This window comes from Lepisma saccharinum, chromosome 24 (assembly GCF_977018435.1).
Source record: "Lepisma saccharinum chromosome 24, izLepSacc3.1, whole genome shotgun sequence".
NCBI classification, from domain to species: domain Eukaryota; kingdom Metazoa; phylum Arthropoda; class Insecta; order Zygentoma; family Lepismatidae; genus Lepisma; species Lepisma saccharinum.
The window spans coordinates 59,377,186-59,391,234 of NC_139252.1; the positions used below are offsets into that span (position 1 = coordinate 59,377,186).

Genomic DNA, 14,049 nt, shown 5'->3' on the forward strand with positions numbered 1-14,049 from the left:
ACCATGCTAGGCCCGGAGCACTGTAAAAATACATTGGATCCAGCTTATAATTTTCCATGGAAGATTTTCTGAATGCCTGCAGTATATCAGCTAAGAGGGTCACATCAAGTTTTAAATATGCCTTGTGATAATCACCAAATGTCTGGCATTTTAAATTGTTCCACATCAATTGGGCATGGTGATAATCATCATCAGTGATTCCAGATCCTCTGATTTTGCTGTAAAACTCTTGTTGTGGTGGCAGAGAACACTCATCAAATTTAGAAAAATCTGTAACATAATCATATGGATATACACCCTTCCGCCTAATTAATTTCAGGTCCTGATTTGGAAACAAAGCACATGTGATTTTGAATTGATCATCAGATAATTGAGTGGCCAGTGTAGCCAGGCTAGCCGATAAAATTCTGTATGAATCAAGAAATCTTAAGTGAATAGAAACACCATTAACTTTAATTGTTTTTCTAATGGCAATATATTTCTCATCATTTTCAGCTAAAATATTTAAATTCTGCTTGTCAAAACCCTCGTACCTGATCAAATGATAGAAATCATAATTGGATGCTCCATGGCAAAATATGGGGACAAATTTTGGTCTCTTGATCTTAATATTACAGCTATTACACAGGGCCATTAAGAATTTACCATCTGTATGGGAATGGTGATGTACCTTGATATTTATATCTGAAAATTCAGATTCACATACCGGGCATTTTTCTACATTGTTGAAATCTTCAATCTGTTCCTCTGTTAAAGGCAACATGGGTTTTGATTTTAATAAAATATTAGATGCTATGTCATGGCACTCATTTTCTATTCTATGTGCAAATTCTTTGATGGCATCTGCTCCCATGAATAAATATTCTTTACTAACCACACCACCCTGTACAACCACATAATAAAAACTGGAAGGTTCATGTAGCTGGTATGGTGTAATTGAAGATTCCTCAGGATCTGGGCTGCAGAATGCAAGGGGTTTGGGATTTGATTCAAAATCACAGACTATATATGCTGGGTGTTCCAACAAGGCTTCAAACTTTTTGAATTTTGCATTTTCACTTGGCATTGGCATCTCCATATGAACAGGTTTATGGTTGCCACAGTATTTCAGATGCTCAATTAACTTGTTTTTAGCAATTTCTGCATTCTTTTCACAAACACCATTCACCATTTTTCTACCATCAAATACACTTAAACATCTTCTACACAACTTGAATATTGTATTGGATTTGCCTTGTTGTGTTCTGACTAAAGCTTCAAGATTATGTATCAGAGTGTAATGATTTGTGCCATCCTTTTCAATTAAGAGCAGATCAATCGGAATAGCAGATTCATCATCAAGTGTACTGATTCTGAGAGGATCTATCAAACAATTATCACGGCCAGTGGAACAAGTAAATACATTAATAGATAATTGTTTGCCATTGATGTGCCTGGCCTTTTTTTCAAATTTATCAATATTCTGAACAGACATTGGATATTCTAAACCCTCCATTGCATCATCAAAATCATTTTCATGTTGTGCATAATAACTTATTCTCTCAGGATGCCTTGAAACTGGAAACAAAGCAGCTAAAATACACCACAAAAAGCATTTCTCATCATTATTTTTTATATTAACCACGGCTGTTTTGTTTTTCATATTGGCAGGTAATGGCACATAAGTGGAACCTTGTAATGGGTTCAATTCAGAAATATTAACATAGAGCCTGTGTGGAGATCCGCATAGGCTCCATCCTGATTCTTTTGCTGCAAATTCAGAGTGTTTAATATTCAATTGATCTATCAAACTGCTTATTATTTTGTGTGAATTTGTATTTGAGTATACAGGTACAGTTTCTGTTATGTGGGGCTGTGTAAATTTTGTGCCATTTGGCTTCTTATTTTGTGTAAACAATTTGAGGGACAGCTTATAAGAGCCATTTTGTGCATTTAGAATTGCCTGCACATCAGGATTTACACTGTTCAAAAAATTCTTAATACCACATCTTGGCTCTGATACAAACCGGTAATCCCTTAATTGGCCATTAAAACTGCTATGGATGGGTTCATAGCGTGGCTGCTTTGCTGGTCCAGCATTAACAGGTGCTTCATGCTTCCTTTTCAGACCAGATGTAGATGGTTGTGGGGGCAATGTTGATGACTGTGCAGAGCAAGTACCTTTATGTTTATAAGTGAAGTATTCCAGATTATATTTTCTATGGCATTTAGGGCATATTTTTGTGGGAGTTCTGCATTTGTCTGGATTACAAATCTTTTGATGCTTAGCCCAATTGGGGCTGGATATATTCTTTTTGCATTGATTACAATATTTTTGATTTGGCATTTTTGTTGTTGTTTATTATATACAATTTCCTGGGGTCCAAATCAAAATTCTATGCTTAATAAAAAATATAAGTTGGGTTCAGCAGTGTGATTTGTATGTGTGTATGTGTATGTGTGTGTGTTAATATTTTTGGCTTTGGTATTTTTGTTGTTTGTTTATTATATAAAATTTCTTGGGATTCAAATCAAAACTCTATACTTAATAAAAAATATCAGTTGGGTTCAATACAAACAAAAAAAACTGCATAGCTCTATGTCAATTAGTTCTTGAGATATTAATTATTTTGTATTTATGAACCACTTTGGCCCCCCTGCCAAAAATTGGCTTTTATTGTATCAGTGTATATTGTTTCTATGACCTTACTTGGGTTATTCCGCCAAATTATATGCTTTAAGTCTCCTATACTTTGGTGGAGCCTGTTCAGGTTCTATCCCCCGCGATGTGGGTTCCACTGCCGATCCAGCAATGGTGAAGAATCTGCACTGTGCTCTGGCTTATATAGATTTATAGAGCCAATAGAAACCCTGCTTATTTAAACCAATCAGAAAACACCAGATCATCAACAACACATGCCCAATAATTTATTGCATAATATTGCACAACATGATGCAATAGAAGTGGACTGGAAGTAAATATGTATGGGTGTGGGTGGGTATGGGTGGGTGTAGGTGGGTGGGGGTGGGTGTGGGTGGGTATAGGTGGGGGTGGGTGGGGGTGGGTGGGGGTGCATCTTGGCTTAGTTTTAAGTGCTGTTTTTCAAAATAAAAATATAGTGGCTGGTAGCTGTATCCAAGCCTTATTATAATTTTTGTTTCTGCATTCTGTCACTAATTTTGATCCTTGAATAATTATATTTATGGGGGTGACTCTGCATGGCCCCCAGAGCAACATACTGAAATTTTGAAAAAATCGATTATTTTATTTTTGCAATTTTCACTAGTTTTGATCCTAGGCCAGTTATATTCCTGGGGGTGACTCTGCATGTTCCCCAGAGCAACATACTCAAATTTTGAAAAAATCGATAATTTTTTGAATTTTGATTATCTCTGGAACCATGAATCCTAGAGACATGGGGTTTGTTGCTTTGGCCTGGGCATGGCAAGATGCAACTTTTTGATCTCTATAATTTTTCAAAAATCTCTTGTTGTTCTCTAGATCTTGAATAACTTGCCTATTTTTCAAGATAGGTGCATGGGGGTTGCATATTTGAAGTTTAGAAATTTTGTTAAAAAATCGATAATTTTTTGGATTTTGATTATCTCTGGAACCATAAATCCTAGAAACATGGGGTTTGTTGCTTTGGCCTGGGCATGGCAAGATGCAACTTTTTGATCTCTATAATTTTTCAAAAATCTCTTGTTGTTCTCTAGATCTTGAATAACTTGCATATTTTTCAAGATAGGTGCATGGGGGTTGCATATTTGAAATCTAGAGGCTGTTTAGAAGTTTTGTTAAAAAATCGATAATTTTTTGAATTTGAGATTTTTCAAAAACTATCAGTACTGGAGACTTGAAATTGTGTAGGCATATTCTAGGCATGATTCTCTACATTTTATGTCTCTATAATTTTCCTGATATATGCAATACTTAAGCTGTAAATGCCTAATTTTTATAAATAGAATTTTCTGAAAAATGCAATATTAGCAAAATTGTTAATATTTTGAAATCTATACATGCTAGGGCACTATAGCAGTTACTATACTTAAGATATCATACAATATCAAAAAAGGCATATTTTTAACAAATTTATGGACAACAATCTCACAGAAGTGCCTTTTGTAAGTGTAGGCAAATCAATCTGAGGGGGGTCATACTTTCTCAGGAAATTCCCGAGGGCATTTTTACAAAAATCTTGGATTAGACGGGGTTCCACACTTGAGCAAAAAGCTCATATGGGCATGTTGAGCCTGTTTTAAGTGTAGCCAAATCTGCTTGAGGGGGGGCTCATACTTTCTCGTCCTGGTTATAGGTCAAACCCTACTACTCAAGAAGTTATTTGTCAAATGGCTAGGACTTCCAGAACACAGCTGGATCGATGCAGACAAAGTGATAATATAAGCACCTGGGATGTTATAAAAAGGCTGCCAGAACCTGAACAGCAGATTAAGAGAAATGGCAAGTTGCTGCCTGAAAATATTAGATGTCTTATTGTTGGGCCATCGGCTTGAGGTAAAACTACACTAATGTTTGATAATTTTTTATTGGCACCCAACTGATTAGATTGGAAAAACAGGCACTTGTATGTCTTCTCTAAGAGCTTGGAACAATTAAAATATCAGCAGCTAATGAAGCTATATGATGGATTGGATATAGCCACTTTTGAACCAGATGTTAAGCCACTCCATGAATGTCTTGATAACTCTGTTGTTGTGTTTGATGACATTATACTGGATAATCAAAACAAGGTTAGAATTTTTTTTACACAGGGGCGACACAAAAACATTGATTGTTTCTACCTGGCACAGACTTTTTCTAAAATTCCGAAGCAGCTGATCCGAGACAACAGCAATTTTATATGTGTGTTTCATCAAGATCATACCAACCTCAAACACATACATGATGAATATGTAGGTGGGGACTTGAGCTACAATGATTTTTCCAAGTTTTGCAGTAGGTGCTGGAACCAGGACAGTTATGGGTTTGTCACAATTGATATGACAAGAAAACCCAATAGTGGCAAATACAGAAATAAAATCAGCAACTTTCTAGACATTGAAACATATATAAATAACCATGAAAAGGCCAATCATTGATGATCTTAAATTAAGAGATTATCTTGTAAAAAGATTTAAGGGATGGAAATCAGAGAACCGAGGAATTTATGAACAACACAAACAAACAGAACAGCCTATTATTGATGCTATTAGTGAATTAGGTAAAAATATCAAAATTGTTACAGAGCAAAATCAAAATTTGATCACAGAGCTTGTACCTGTAGCTGCTAGGAACATATTAGATTATCCAATCACCCCACTTTCTAGTATTCATACACCTAGTCCTGTTGCTCCTCGAAGAATTGAAGCTACTCAGGATCCTATTGAATTGGGTCTTCTTGCTCAAAAATATTTAAGCACACCTAAAGACAACAAAGATGAGGTCTTTGGCTTATATGCTGACACAGAGCGTGATGGTAGCATCATACATAGAATTGGCAATTTCAGAGTAACATTTATGGGAGATGATATAATTGTATATTCAGAATCTCATCTTGGAGAAAAAGGTGGTTTTGTTAAATATCCTGGCACACCTGGATTGTGGGAACTGATGACTAGGAAAAGGCCTGGCAGCTATACAGATCAAGATTATTAGTATTACAAAGAAATATTAATAAAATCAGATGCTCTATACCAGAACAATGATCCCACACAAAAAAGAGTCAAGTCTAGCAGTGGAGCAAAATACAACAATTTAATCAAGCCCATATGGTCACAAGTTAAGACAGGTAGTGGAATCAAACAATACAACACCCTGCCTAAAGAATTTGGGTGGGTTGATGATGTCAGGAAACTTGTAGATAGGTTGCTGGTGATAGCTGGGGAGGAAAATGCTGGCAACCACAATTTTTACAATGAAAAAGTTGGAATTATGGACATGATAAGCACAAAATTGTCTAATTTTATAGTGAATGACACTAAGGGGATTGGATATCTTATAAAAATTATTAATACTCTACCATCTAAATTTTGGAATATTTCTGAGGGTCGGGGGTTGGTTAATGACATCATAAACAAGCTGCCATTTGAACTACACATTCCAGGCTATCAGTATTGTGGTCAAGGCACAAAATTTGACCATAGATTAAACAGAGGGGACCCTGGTGTTAATCCCCTAGATGCTGCTTGTAGAGACCATGACATAGCATACAACACACATACTGATCTTGACAAGAGACATGTTGCAGACAAGAAATTAGAAGAGGCTGCATTTGGTAGATTTGTAAGCAAAGATGCTTCTTTAAGTGAGAGAATAGCAGCATTGGGACCACCATAGCTATGAACACCAAACAGAAACTGGGGTGGGGGTTGTGAATATATATATAATAAACCTAGGATGAAGGCCAAGGGTGTTATGTATCAGATACCTTATGCAGGTCTTAAATCTCTTAAAACTATTGATAGTCTTTTAACCAAAAAGCAGCGCAAGAAAAAAATTCTTGTCTTGCCAAGGGCCATGGTATGAAATTATTACTTAGTACCCCCAATTTAAAAAAATACAGCAATGTAGAAAAAAATTGCATACAGGTGGCTTTATATTTACTATCCCGGCCATCTTAGCAGCACTTGGGGCTGTTGGGAGCTTGGCTGGGAGATCAGCTGCCATAGCAAAAACAGTAATAGATGCCAAGAAGAATAAGGCAGAATTAGATGAAATGAAGCGCCATAATCTGGCCATAGAGAAACAAGGCAAAGGTGTTAAGAGAGCCATGAATAAGTTTTAAAAAAACAAGAGCCGCTTACAAACCAAGATATTGAAGCTTTAATGAAGCCACTGGGCATCAAAAATTTTAGAGGTGTGTACATGTCTGATTCTTTACCAGAACAAGCACTCAACAAAGAGTGTGGCATAGTTAATTTGGATAAGTAAAAAAATCAGGGCACTCACTGGATCTGTTATCTTAAATATTTAAAAGATGAGGCATTTGTGTTTGATTCATTTGGAGGTGTTCCACCTGAAAATTTAATAAAATATCTAAAATCAGCTAATCTTTATTACAATAATGCCCGTGTTCAAAATTTCAAAGATGTTAATTGTGGACATTTGTGTTTATCTGTTCTTAGATATATGTCTCAAATAAATAAACCATCAATTGAAAATTTTCAAAAAGCCTTGTGGTATTTAAAACATCATAGGGGTATTCCATCTCACCAGCCAAAATTCAATATTGAAACTTAGATTACATGATGATATAGTATATTCCAAAACAATAGCTCTCAGAGCATTTTATGGCATGTACTTGATCCCTAATATTACACACCACAACAACAAAATTGCAGTTGGTGATCAAAAAATTGTCATCACTCCAGGGCAGTATAATCTGTCCACTCTAAATGCTCAATTACCCAGAGGTATAGTATTAACTCAAAATTCTGTCACTCACAGAGTAGAGATTGTATCTGCTACAGAAACAGTGGATCTGGGTACTATAGGAGAGCTGTTAGGCTTTGAGAACAACACAAAACTTGAACCAGCCATCAAACACACTGCTATTAATATACCTAAATTCTTAGCCATAGAGACTCTGAATATTCACTGTAATGTGGCCGAGGGTATGATCACCAAATCAAATGGCATAGGCACTCACAAACAAACTGGCATCATTGCAACATTCAAACCTAACTCAGAATTTATGGAGCCCATCATCTACACTCCATCCCCAACATTATATTTTCCTGTGTGCCATAATAGAATAGATAACATTGAATTGATGGTCACTAATGAAAAAGAAGAATTAGTTGATTTTGCTGGAGCCACAACAACTGCAATCATAGAGATTAATATTTAAATAAAAATACATACAAAAAAAATGGAAAATATTGAGAGTTATGAGCTACAATCATTCCCCCCAAACAGGAGGACATTTGCAAATTTAAATCAACCCAACACAGAAATTGAGGTTGATCTTGATGTAGGGGATGGCTTTATACACCCCCACAGAGCAGATCTATACATCAAATTTGATGTTGTAAAGCTCGATGGTACAGATTATCCGGCAAATTCAAATATAAGATTGGTAGACAATTTTGTGCCACATCTGTTCTCTGAAATTGAGATCAGAAAACATGGTGTTGTTATAAACAGAGTGGATTATCCCGGCATTACCTCCACAGCTTTGGCCACACTAAAATTATCCAAAACCGAGGCTTCTTACTACAAAATAGGTGGATTTGAGGCTGGTGATAAAATATTATCCAAGAGCCACACTGTGCTGTTCCCCATGCGCCTGTTGCCAGGATTCTTCTCAGATTACAAAGATATTATGTGGAAGGGTGGTTTAAGAATCACATTTAGAAGAGCTGCCAATGATAATAATGCTTTGATGAGGTACAGCACATTAAACTCTACAGGGGAAGCTCTGCCCAATCCCCTACCTGATGAAGTCAAATGCATTATTCAGACTATGGAGCTAAGAATCCCGGTTGTTGAATATGAAGCCAGTTATGCTCTTAAATACAAAGCAGGTATTCTAAAAAATCCACAGATTCCTTTACAATTTTATACATATCAATGTGTACAGAAGCCTGCCACTGGTACCTATTATGAGTTTGATGCTACAAATTCATTCTCCAGTATACAATATGACATGCCGGATTTTGTGGTGGTACTGTTTCAGACTGGAAGACACAATAATCAGGAAAAAAATTCAAGTAGATTTGATAACTGCAACATCAAGAACATATATCTTAAAAATGGCAGAAATGAGGTGTTCCTCAGAGAAAATTATAATTTAGACATGTCCAAGGATGATTTCCTCAAATTATATGAAGCATTTACAGCATACAAAAGGGTCACTACTGGCAATACCGACATGTATTACACACCAGATCAATTCAAAGCACAGAGACCCATGTTTGTCATCAACACTTCAAAAAGGAAACAAGTTGTGGTTAATGACAGGACAAACATTAAAATTATCTGTGAATTCCACAATACACTCCCTGATGACACTATATGTAGTGTTATTCTCATAGGTGAAAAATCATATGTTTATGATGTAAGAAATAAGAGAGTCACAGAGCAATTCTAGAAGATTTCTGCACAATGCATTGTCTTAGTACTAGATATGCAAGTTGAGGCTGGTGTCCAATTAAAATATTGAGCATATTCCAGGTAACATATTAACATAATAGCAACAAGTATTTAAGCATATATTACATTATATTACTGTGTAAGCAAAAGCTCTTATGAGCATTTTTGACCTAGTTTTAAGTGTAGTCAAAACAATAACAAGAGGGGCATATTTTTGACAAGTTTATGGACAACAAACTGAGAGATGTAGCTTTTACACACATGGGCAAATCTGTCTGAGGGGAGTTCTTCATTTCTACACTAGAATTCAAAATTCTTTAGATTTAAATATGTACACACATGGCCGATTGGGGTATATGCCCCCCTTGACATTGTTTTAAGTGTAGGCAAATCGGGGCATATGAACTCTTCTTTTCTACACTAGGATTCAAGATTCTTGGGATTAAGAGCATATCACACTTGAAGAAATGGGGAATAAGGGCATCTTGGCATAATTTTAAGTGTGGGCAAATCGGGCTGTTTAATCAAATGACCTCTTCTTTTCTACGCTATAAGTGTGCTTATTATAGCATCAATTATACTATAATTCATTGATAGTTTATATCACTTCGCTTATCTGCTTTACTTGGCTAATCGCGAAGACGAGGATGCGTGATATAATGAAATTGATGAAAGGATACTCACAAAGAACACTCTTGCCCAGGCGGAGATTCGAACTCGGGGACCCTGGGGTTGTAGTTAGGACTCCACAGTTTCTTGATCACGGTCGAAAATGGGGGTGATGTGATCAGTCCATAGGCGTGCTCAGACCCTCTGATTAGGGGGGGGGAGGCAAAAGACCTCATGAAAGTTCAATCTGAGAAAGAAAATCCTCACTTCATCTCACTGTGTTATTGCATTGATTGGTATGGCATAGGGGTGTATATAGTGTCTGGACCTTCCGAAAATCAATGTATTCGAAGAATTCAAACTTTGTGGCAGCAATGTTCTTTGACCCCTCCTGTGGTTCAGAGACTGTTTTACATGTAAACATGGTTTCGTGCAGCAGATTCAAAACAACTACACATAATTTATTAAATTCTAAACCCCCCCCCCCCCCACTTTTGCCCCCGCACTATGGCATCTTAAGAGCCCGTATCAGCGTCACTCGAAAAAAGCACCGGACAGATGTCAAATTTTCTCCCTAGTCTTACCAATATTGATTCCATTTCCCCCTTCGAACGCAAATCCATTATAGACAGTTTGAGACTCTACTGGTGGGAGGGTTGCTGTCGAAAGAAACAGAAGACAAGGTTCCCTGTCCGCTACTCACCCCCCCCCCCCCCCCCCCGCCTGGAAGGTCAGGCTCTGACCATAAAATACCTTTCTTTTGAGCCCGCACGTTTATAACTCCGAGCCGAGAGGGTTTCTCTGACAGGACAACACTTTTTCCGAGTGTCTGAAAGAAGAAAATCACACATTGACGAACATCGCAATACAACTTACATGTAATAGAGCCAAGGACTATTTAGGGGAAGCGGGGTCCAGGGAGTCCGAATCTTCCACTAGAGACTTACGAACTACTAAAATTAAATTATGTAAATATGCTTGTTTTGCATCTGTCGTATAATCGAGAGAGGTGTATTTTCGTCAAACTTATTGCAAGGGAAGGATTACATTGGGGTCATACAACTTTGGATGACTGTATCAAAGAAGATTTATACACACCACTACCTAAGTAATATGCTTAAATATTAAATTAAGAGCTTTACTTTTCGTCAAATGGATCTAACATCCTTTTTCGTTATTCAATAAATATTCAATTCCTTATCTGTTTCACAATCACCTTGCCAGGTCAGTTGTTTTTATACAAATTGAAGCGATCTTAACTATTCATGAGCTAGATAATGAATACGTGCTGTTATATTCCTATTCTTATGCCATCTTTTCCCATTCATGTGATAACAATATTAATTAATATTTTAATATTATTAATTTAATATTACTGTTATTTTAACTTGTTTTTATTATTAGAAGAAGGTACCAACATCATAGGCGTGCGCAGACCCTCTGATAAGGGGGGAGGGCAAAAACCTTGAAAATTAAGTCAGATCGGCAAAGAAAAACCTCATTTTATCTCACTGTTTTAGTTTTTTGCATTGATGTGATATATATATGTGTGTGTGTTCGCGCGCGCGAGTGTGTATATTATATATATATATATATATATATATATATATATATATATATATATATATACCTAGGTATTAACATATTATTTAAATACATTACGTAATCTATTCATCCGCCCCTTAACAAACCAACAGGAAAAATTATATAGATTGTCTCTGAAATGTGAGCGCTCGTTTTCCTCCTAACCAAACTGTTATAGCAGCAACTGTCTGAATTACTTATTCGTTCTTACTTTCTTTCTGGTAATTTACAATGTATTGGAGAAAAGAAAATGCGAGCGAAGCGAGCAAGAAAATTTTTCGATCCAAATTTTTGAAAGTTGAAAACAGTATTGATTTAATAGGGCGCAAAAAAATTCATGGGACGGCATGGCATTCTCTTCTACAATTTTTCTCAATCAGATTGTTCGGCGCCCAGGGCCAACTCCCGCTACTTCCTAGCTACGGCTCGGAAGTTGACAAGACTGCAAGAAAAGCAGGTACCCCGAGCGAAGCGAGAAAGAAAATTTTACGAAATGTATTTTTATTTGTATAAAATTTAAAGTCGAGGGGACAATTGTCCATCTGTAACCCCCTGCAAGTGATCCTGACCGTCTGGAAGAAATAATGCAAGATGGACGTGAAAACTAATTCCGTCTTGGGTATCCTTTTGTCCTGCTACTAGTAGATTCTGCTAGTCTTGCTTTCTTTTACTTCAATGCTTTCCGTCCAAGGTTGGAAAAAGGCATAAGCAATGCCCCCCTGTCCCATTTTGATTGCGCCATTTCCTTTTAGAGTATAATATTGTTTAATAACAGCGACAATATTGCTCTCCACTAAATTTCTAGGTGAGAGTATAATAATATAGGGGCATGGAACGTCTGGAAGGGGGCAAGGATGACCACACCTTGAAAACGAAGGTCAACCTAAAAGTATATATTTCACAAGTATAATTAGATTTCAGTCATAGTAATTTACATTAATTATTATGTAATGGGGACGCAGGAATGCGATAATTTCAAATTCAAGTGGTGTTTTTTTGAGGGGACAGCACTAGTATCGGGGTAATATGCCCTATGAAAAAAATACCTTTCTTGTCCCTTTGTGGAAAAATCTGCGAACGTCCGTGATTAGGGGGCAATCCCCCCGCCCCCGCCCGTGCGCACGCCTCTGACCAACATATATGGAATAGTTTATAACATCGAGTAGCAGGATATCTCTCCTGTATGGTGCTGTAAACTAGGGAAATAATGACGATGTTTTGTAGTAGTGCATAGCTATTCACCCTGTTGCGACACATGTGCAGAACAGGCGGAAGACATTCTTTTGTGTTTTCTGCAGTTGGTGGATTATCCTAAGTGACATGATTTTGATGTTCTTTCTTTTCTTAACGTAATAAAAACGTGTCTTACAACCTAAGGCGTCATGCTTTGTGCTCCGCCTGAGGATGAATTGTATGATGAAACTGATGAACGGACACTCACAAAGAGCATCCATGCCGGGATTCGAACTCCCGGATGTGCTAACCACTTCATCACAGAGGCCAGTGCTAATACACATGAATATCAATCCAAGTTAGCCATTTGGAATCATTGGGAAAGTCGTGTAGTTAGTAAAATGTGTACTTTTAGCATTTTTGATACAATTAAAACTATTTACAGCCAATGCATATTACTCGTATTGAACCGGAACGACGAATTTGTGAATTTACTACAGGACTTTTCAAACATCCGCAGATAAGGCTAATACAGTTTCTTGTTCATATCTATCATAGTTATCCTGAAATACACGTATGTCAATTTTCACGCAGCTTACTAGTTTCCAGATATGCTTGATTCTGTTAACTGTACACTCCTCTTATTCATAGTTGCGAACTATCTCTCCGGATCCGAGCATGCATGTGAAAAAGAACTGAATCACTCCGCCACGGGGGGCAGCTTTTCTGATTGTAGTTTCTCATTCGAGTATTTGCAATGAACATAATTGTCAGCGATGTTTTCTCAATCCTTTCATCGTTACATCGTTCTTGAAAACATCCGAGAGGCAAAAATACGACATTAAGGAATTAAAAGACTAAAGAAACTAACTAACTCTTAAATGTTAATAATTAGAAAGATTATAAGTGAACCTTCCCGCCTCGGTTAGCGGTAATAATGATGCTTTGTAATCGACGGGTCACGAGTTCGATCGACGGTTAGGGACATTTAATTAAGTGGCTCGGATTCCACTATAGGCTGTAGGTTTTGTCCCGATTAGCCTTTGTGCAACTAAACATTGCAATTTAGTGCAAAAATCAGCAAGCTTGGGCAATTTTATTCCTTGTAAGCCTAGGTCTTCATGTTAATAAATTATTATTTATGACGTTGGAAAATAGTTTATGCCGAGTGGCCAATTTCTATTCCATGGAGAAGAATCAGATGTGAAACATATATAAAACTATTGGTAGTTATTTTCACTACTAATCACATCTGCCCAGTGCGAGAGCTGCAACTGTATCCATTGATTTATGTCAATGATATTGATAGTCAATGCTTTTGTCTCCTAGTGTAGGTGAATTTGCACTGAAAATATGTTTGTTCTCTCAGTGTTACCTTCGCAATAGAATTGGTAACATCCGCCAACTTATAAAAAATATTTTTTCACACTCGTTCCAAAAATAGTGACATGATTTACATAGGATAATAATTGTTAACATTTAGCTTCGTAGGCATCGTATTATTATCATCGTTTGACCCTCCAACAACCAAACAGCAATCCCACAGTCTCTGAACACATCCACCTACCAGATAGGCAGCAGAGTATCTGTAAATTTTTTTGGGCAAGTTT

The 14,049-nt window shown here is 36.8% G+C and overlaps 1 protein-coding gene across 1 annotated transcript in view; it reads right to left on the minus strand.

Annotated features, from left to right (window-relative positions):
• Positions 1–14,049, minus strand: part of LOC145978194 (glutamate-gated chloride channel-like) — an 87,589-nt gene that overhangs the window by 46,164 nt on the left and 27,376 nt on the right. Inside the window, exon 3 of the mRNA XM_083110636.1 lies at positions 10,436–10,511. Within this exon, the coding sequence (XP_082966762.1) occupies positions 10,436–10,511 (76 nt within the window). The remainder of the gene's footprint in view (positions 1–10,435; positions 10,512–14,049) is intronic.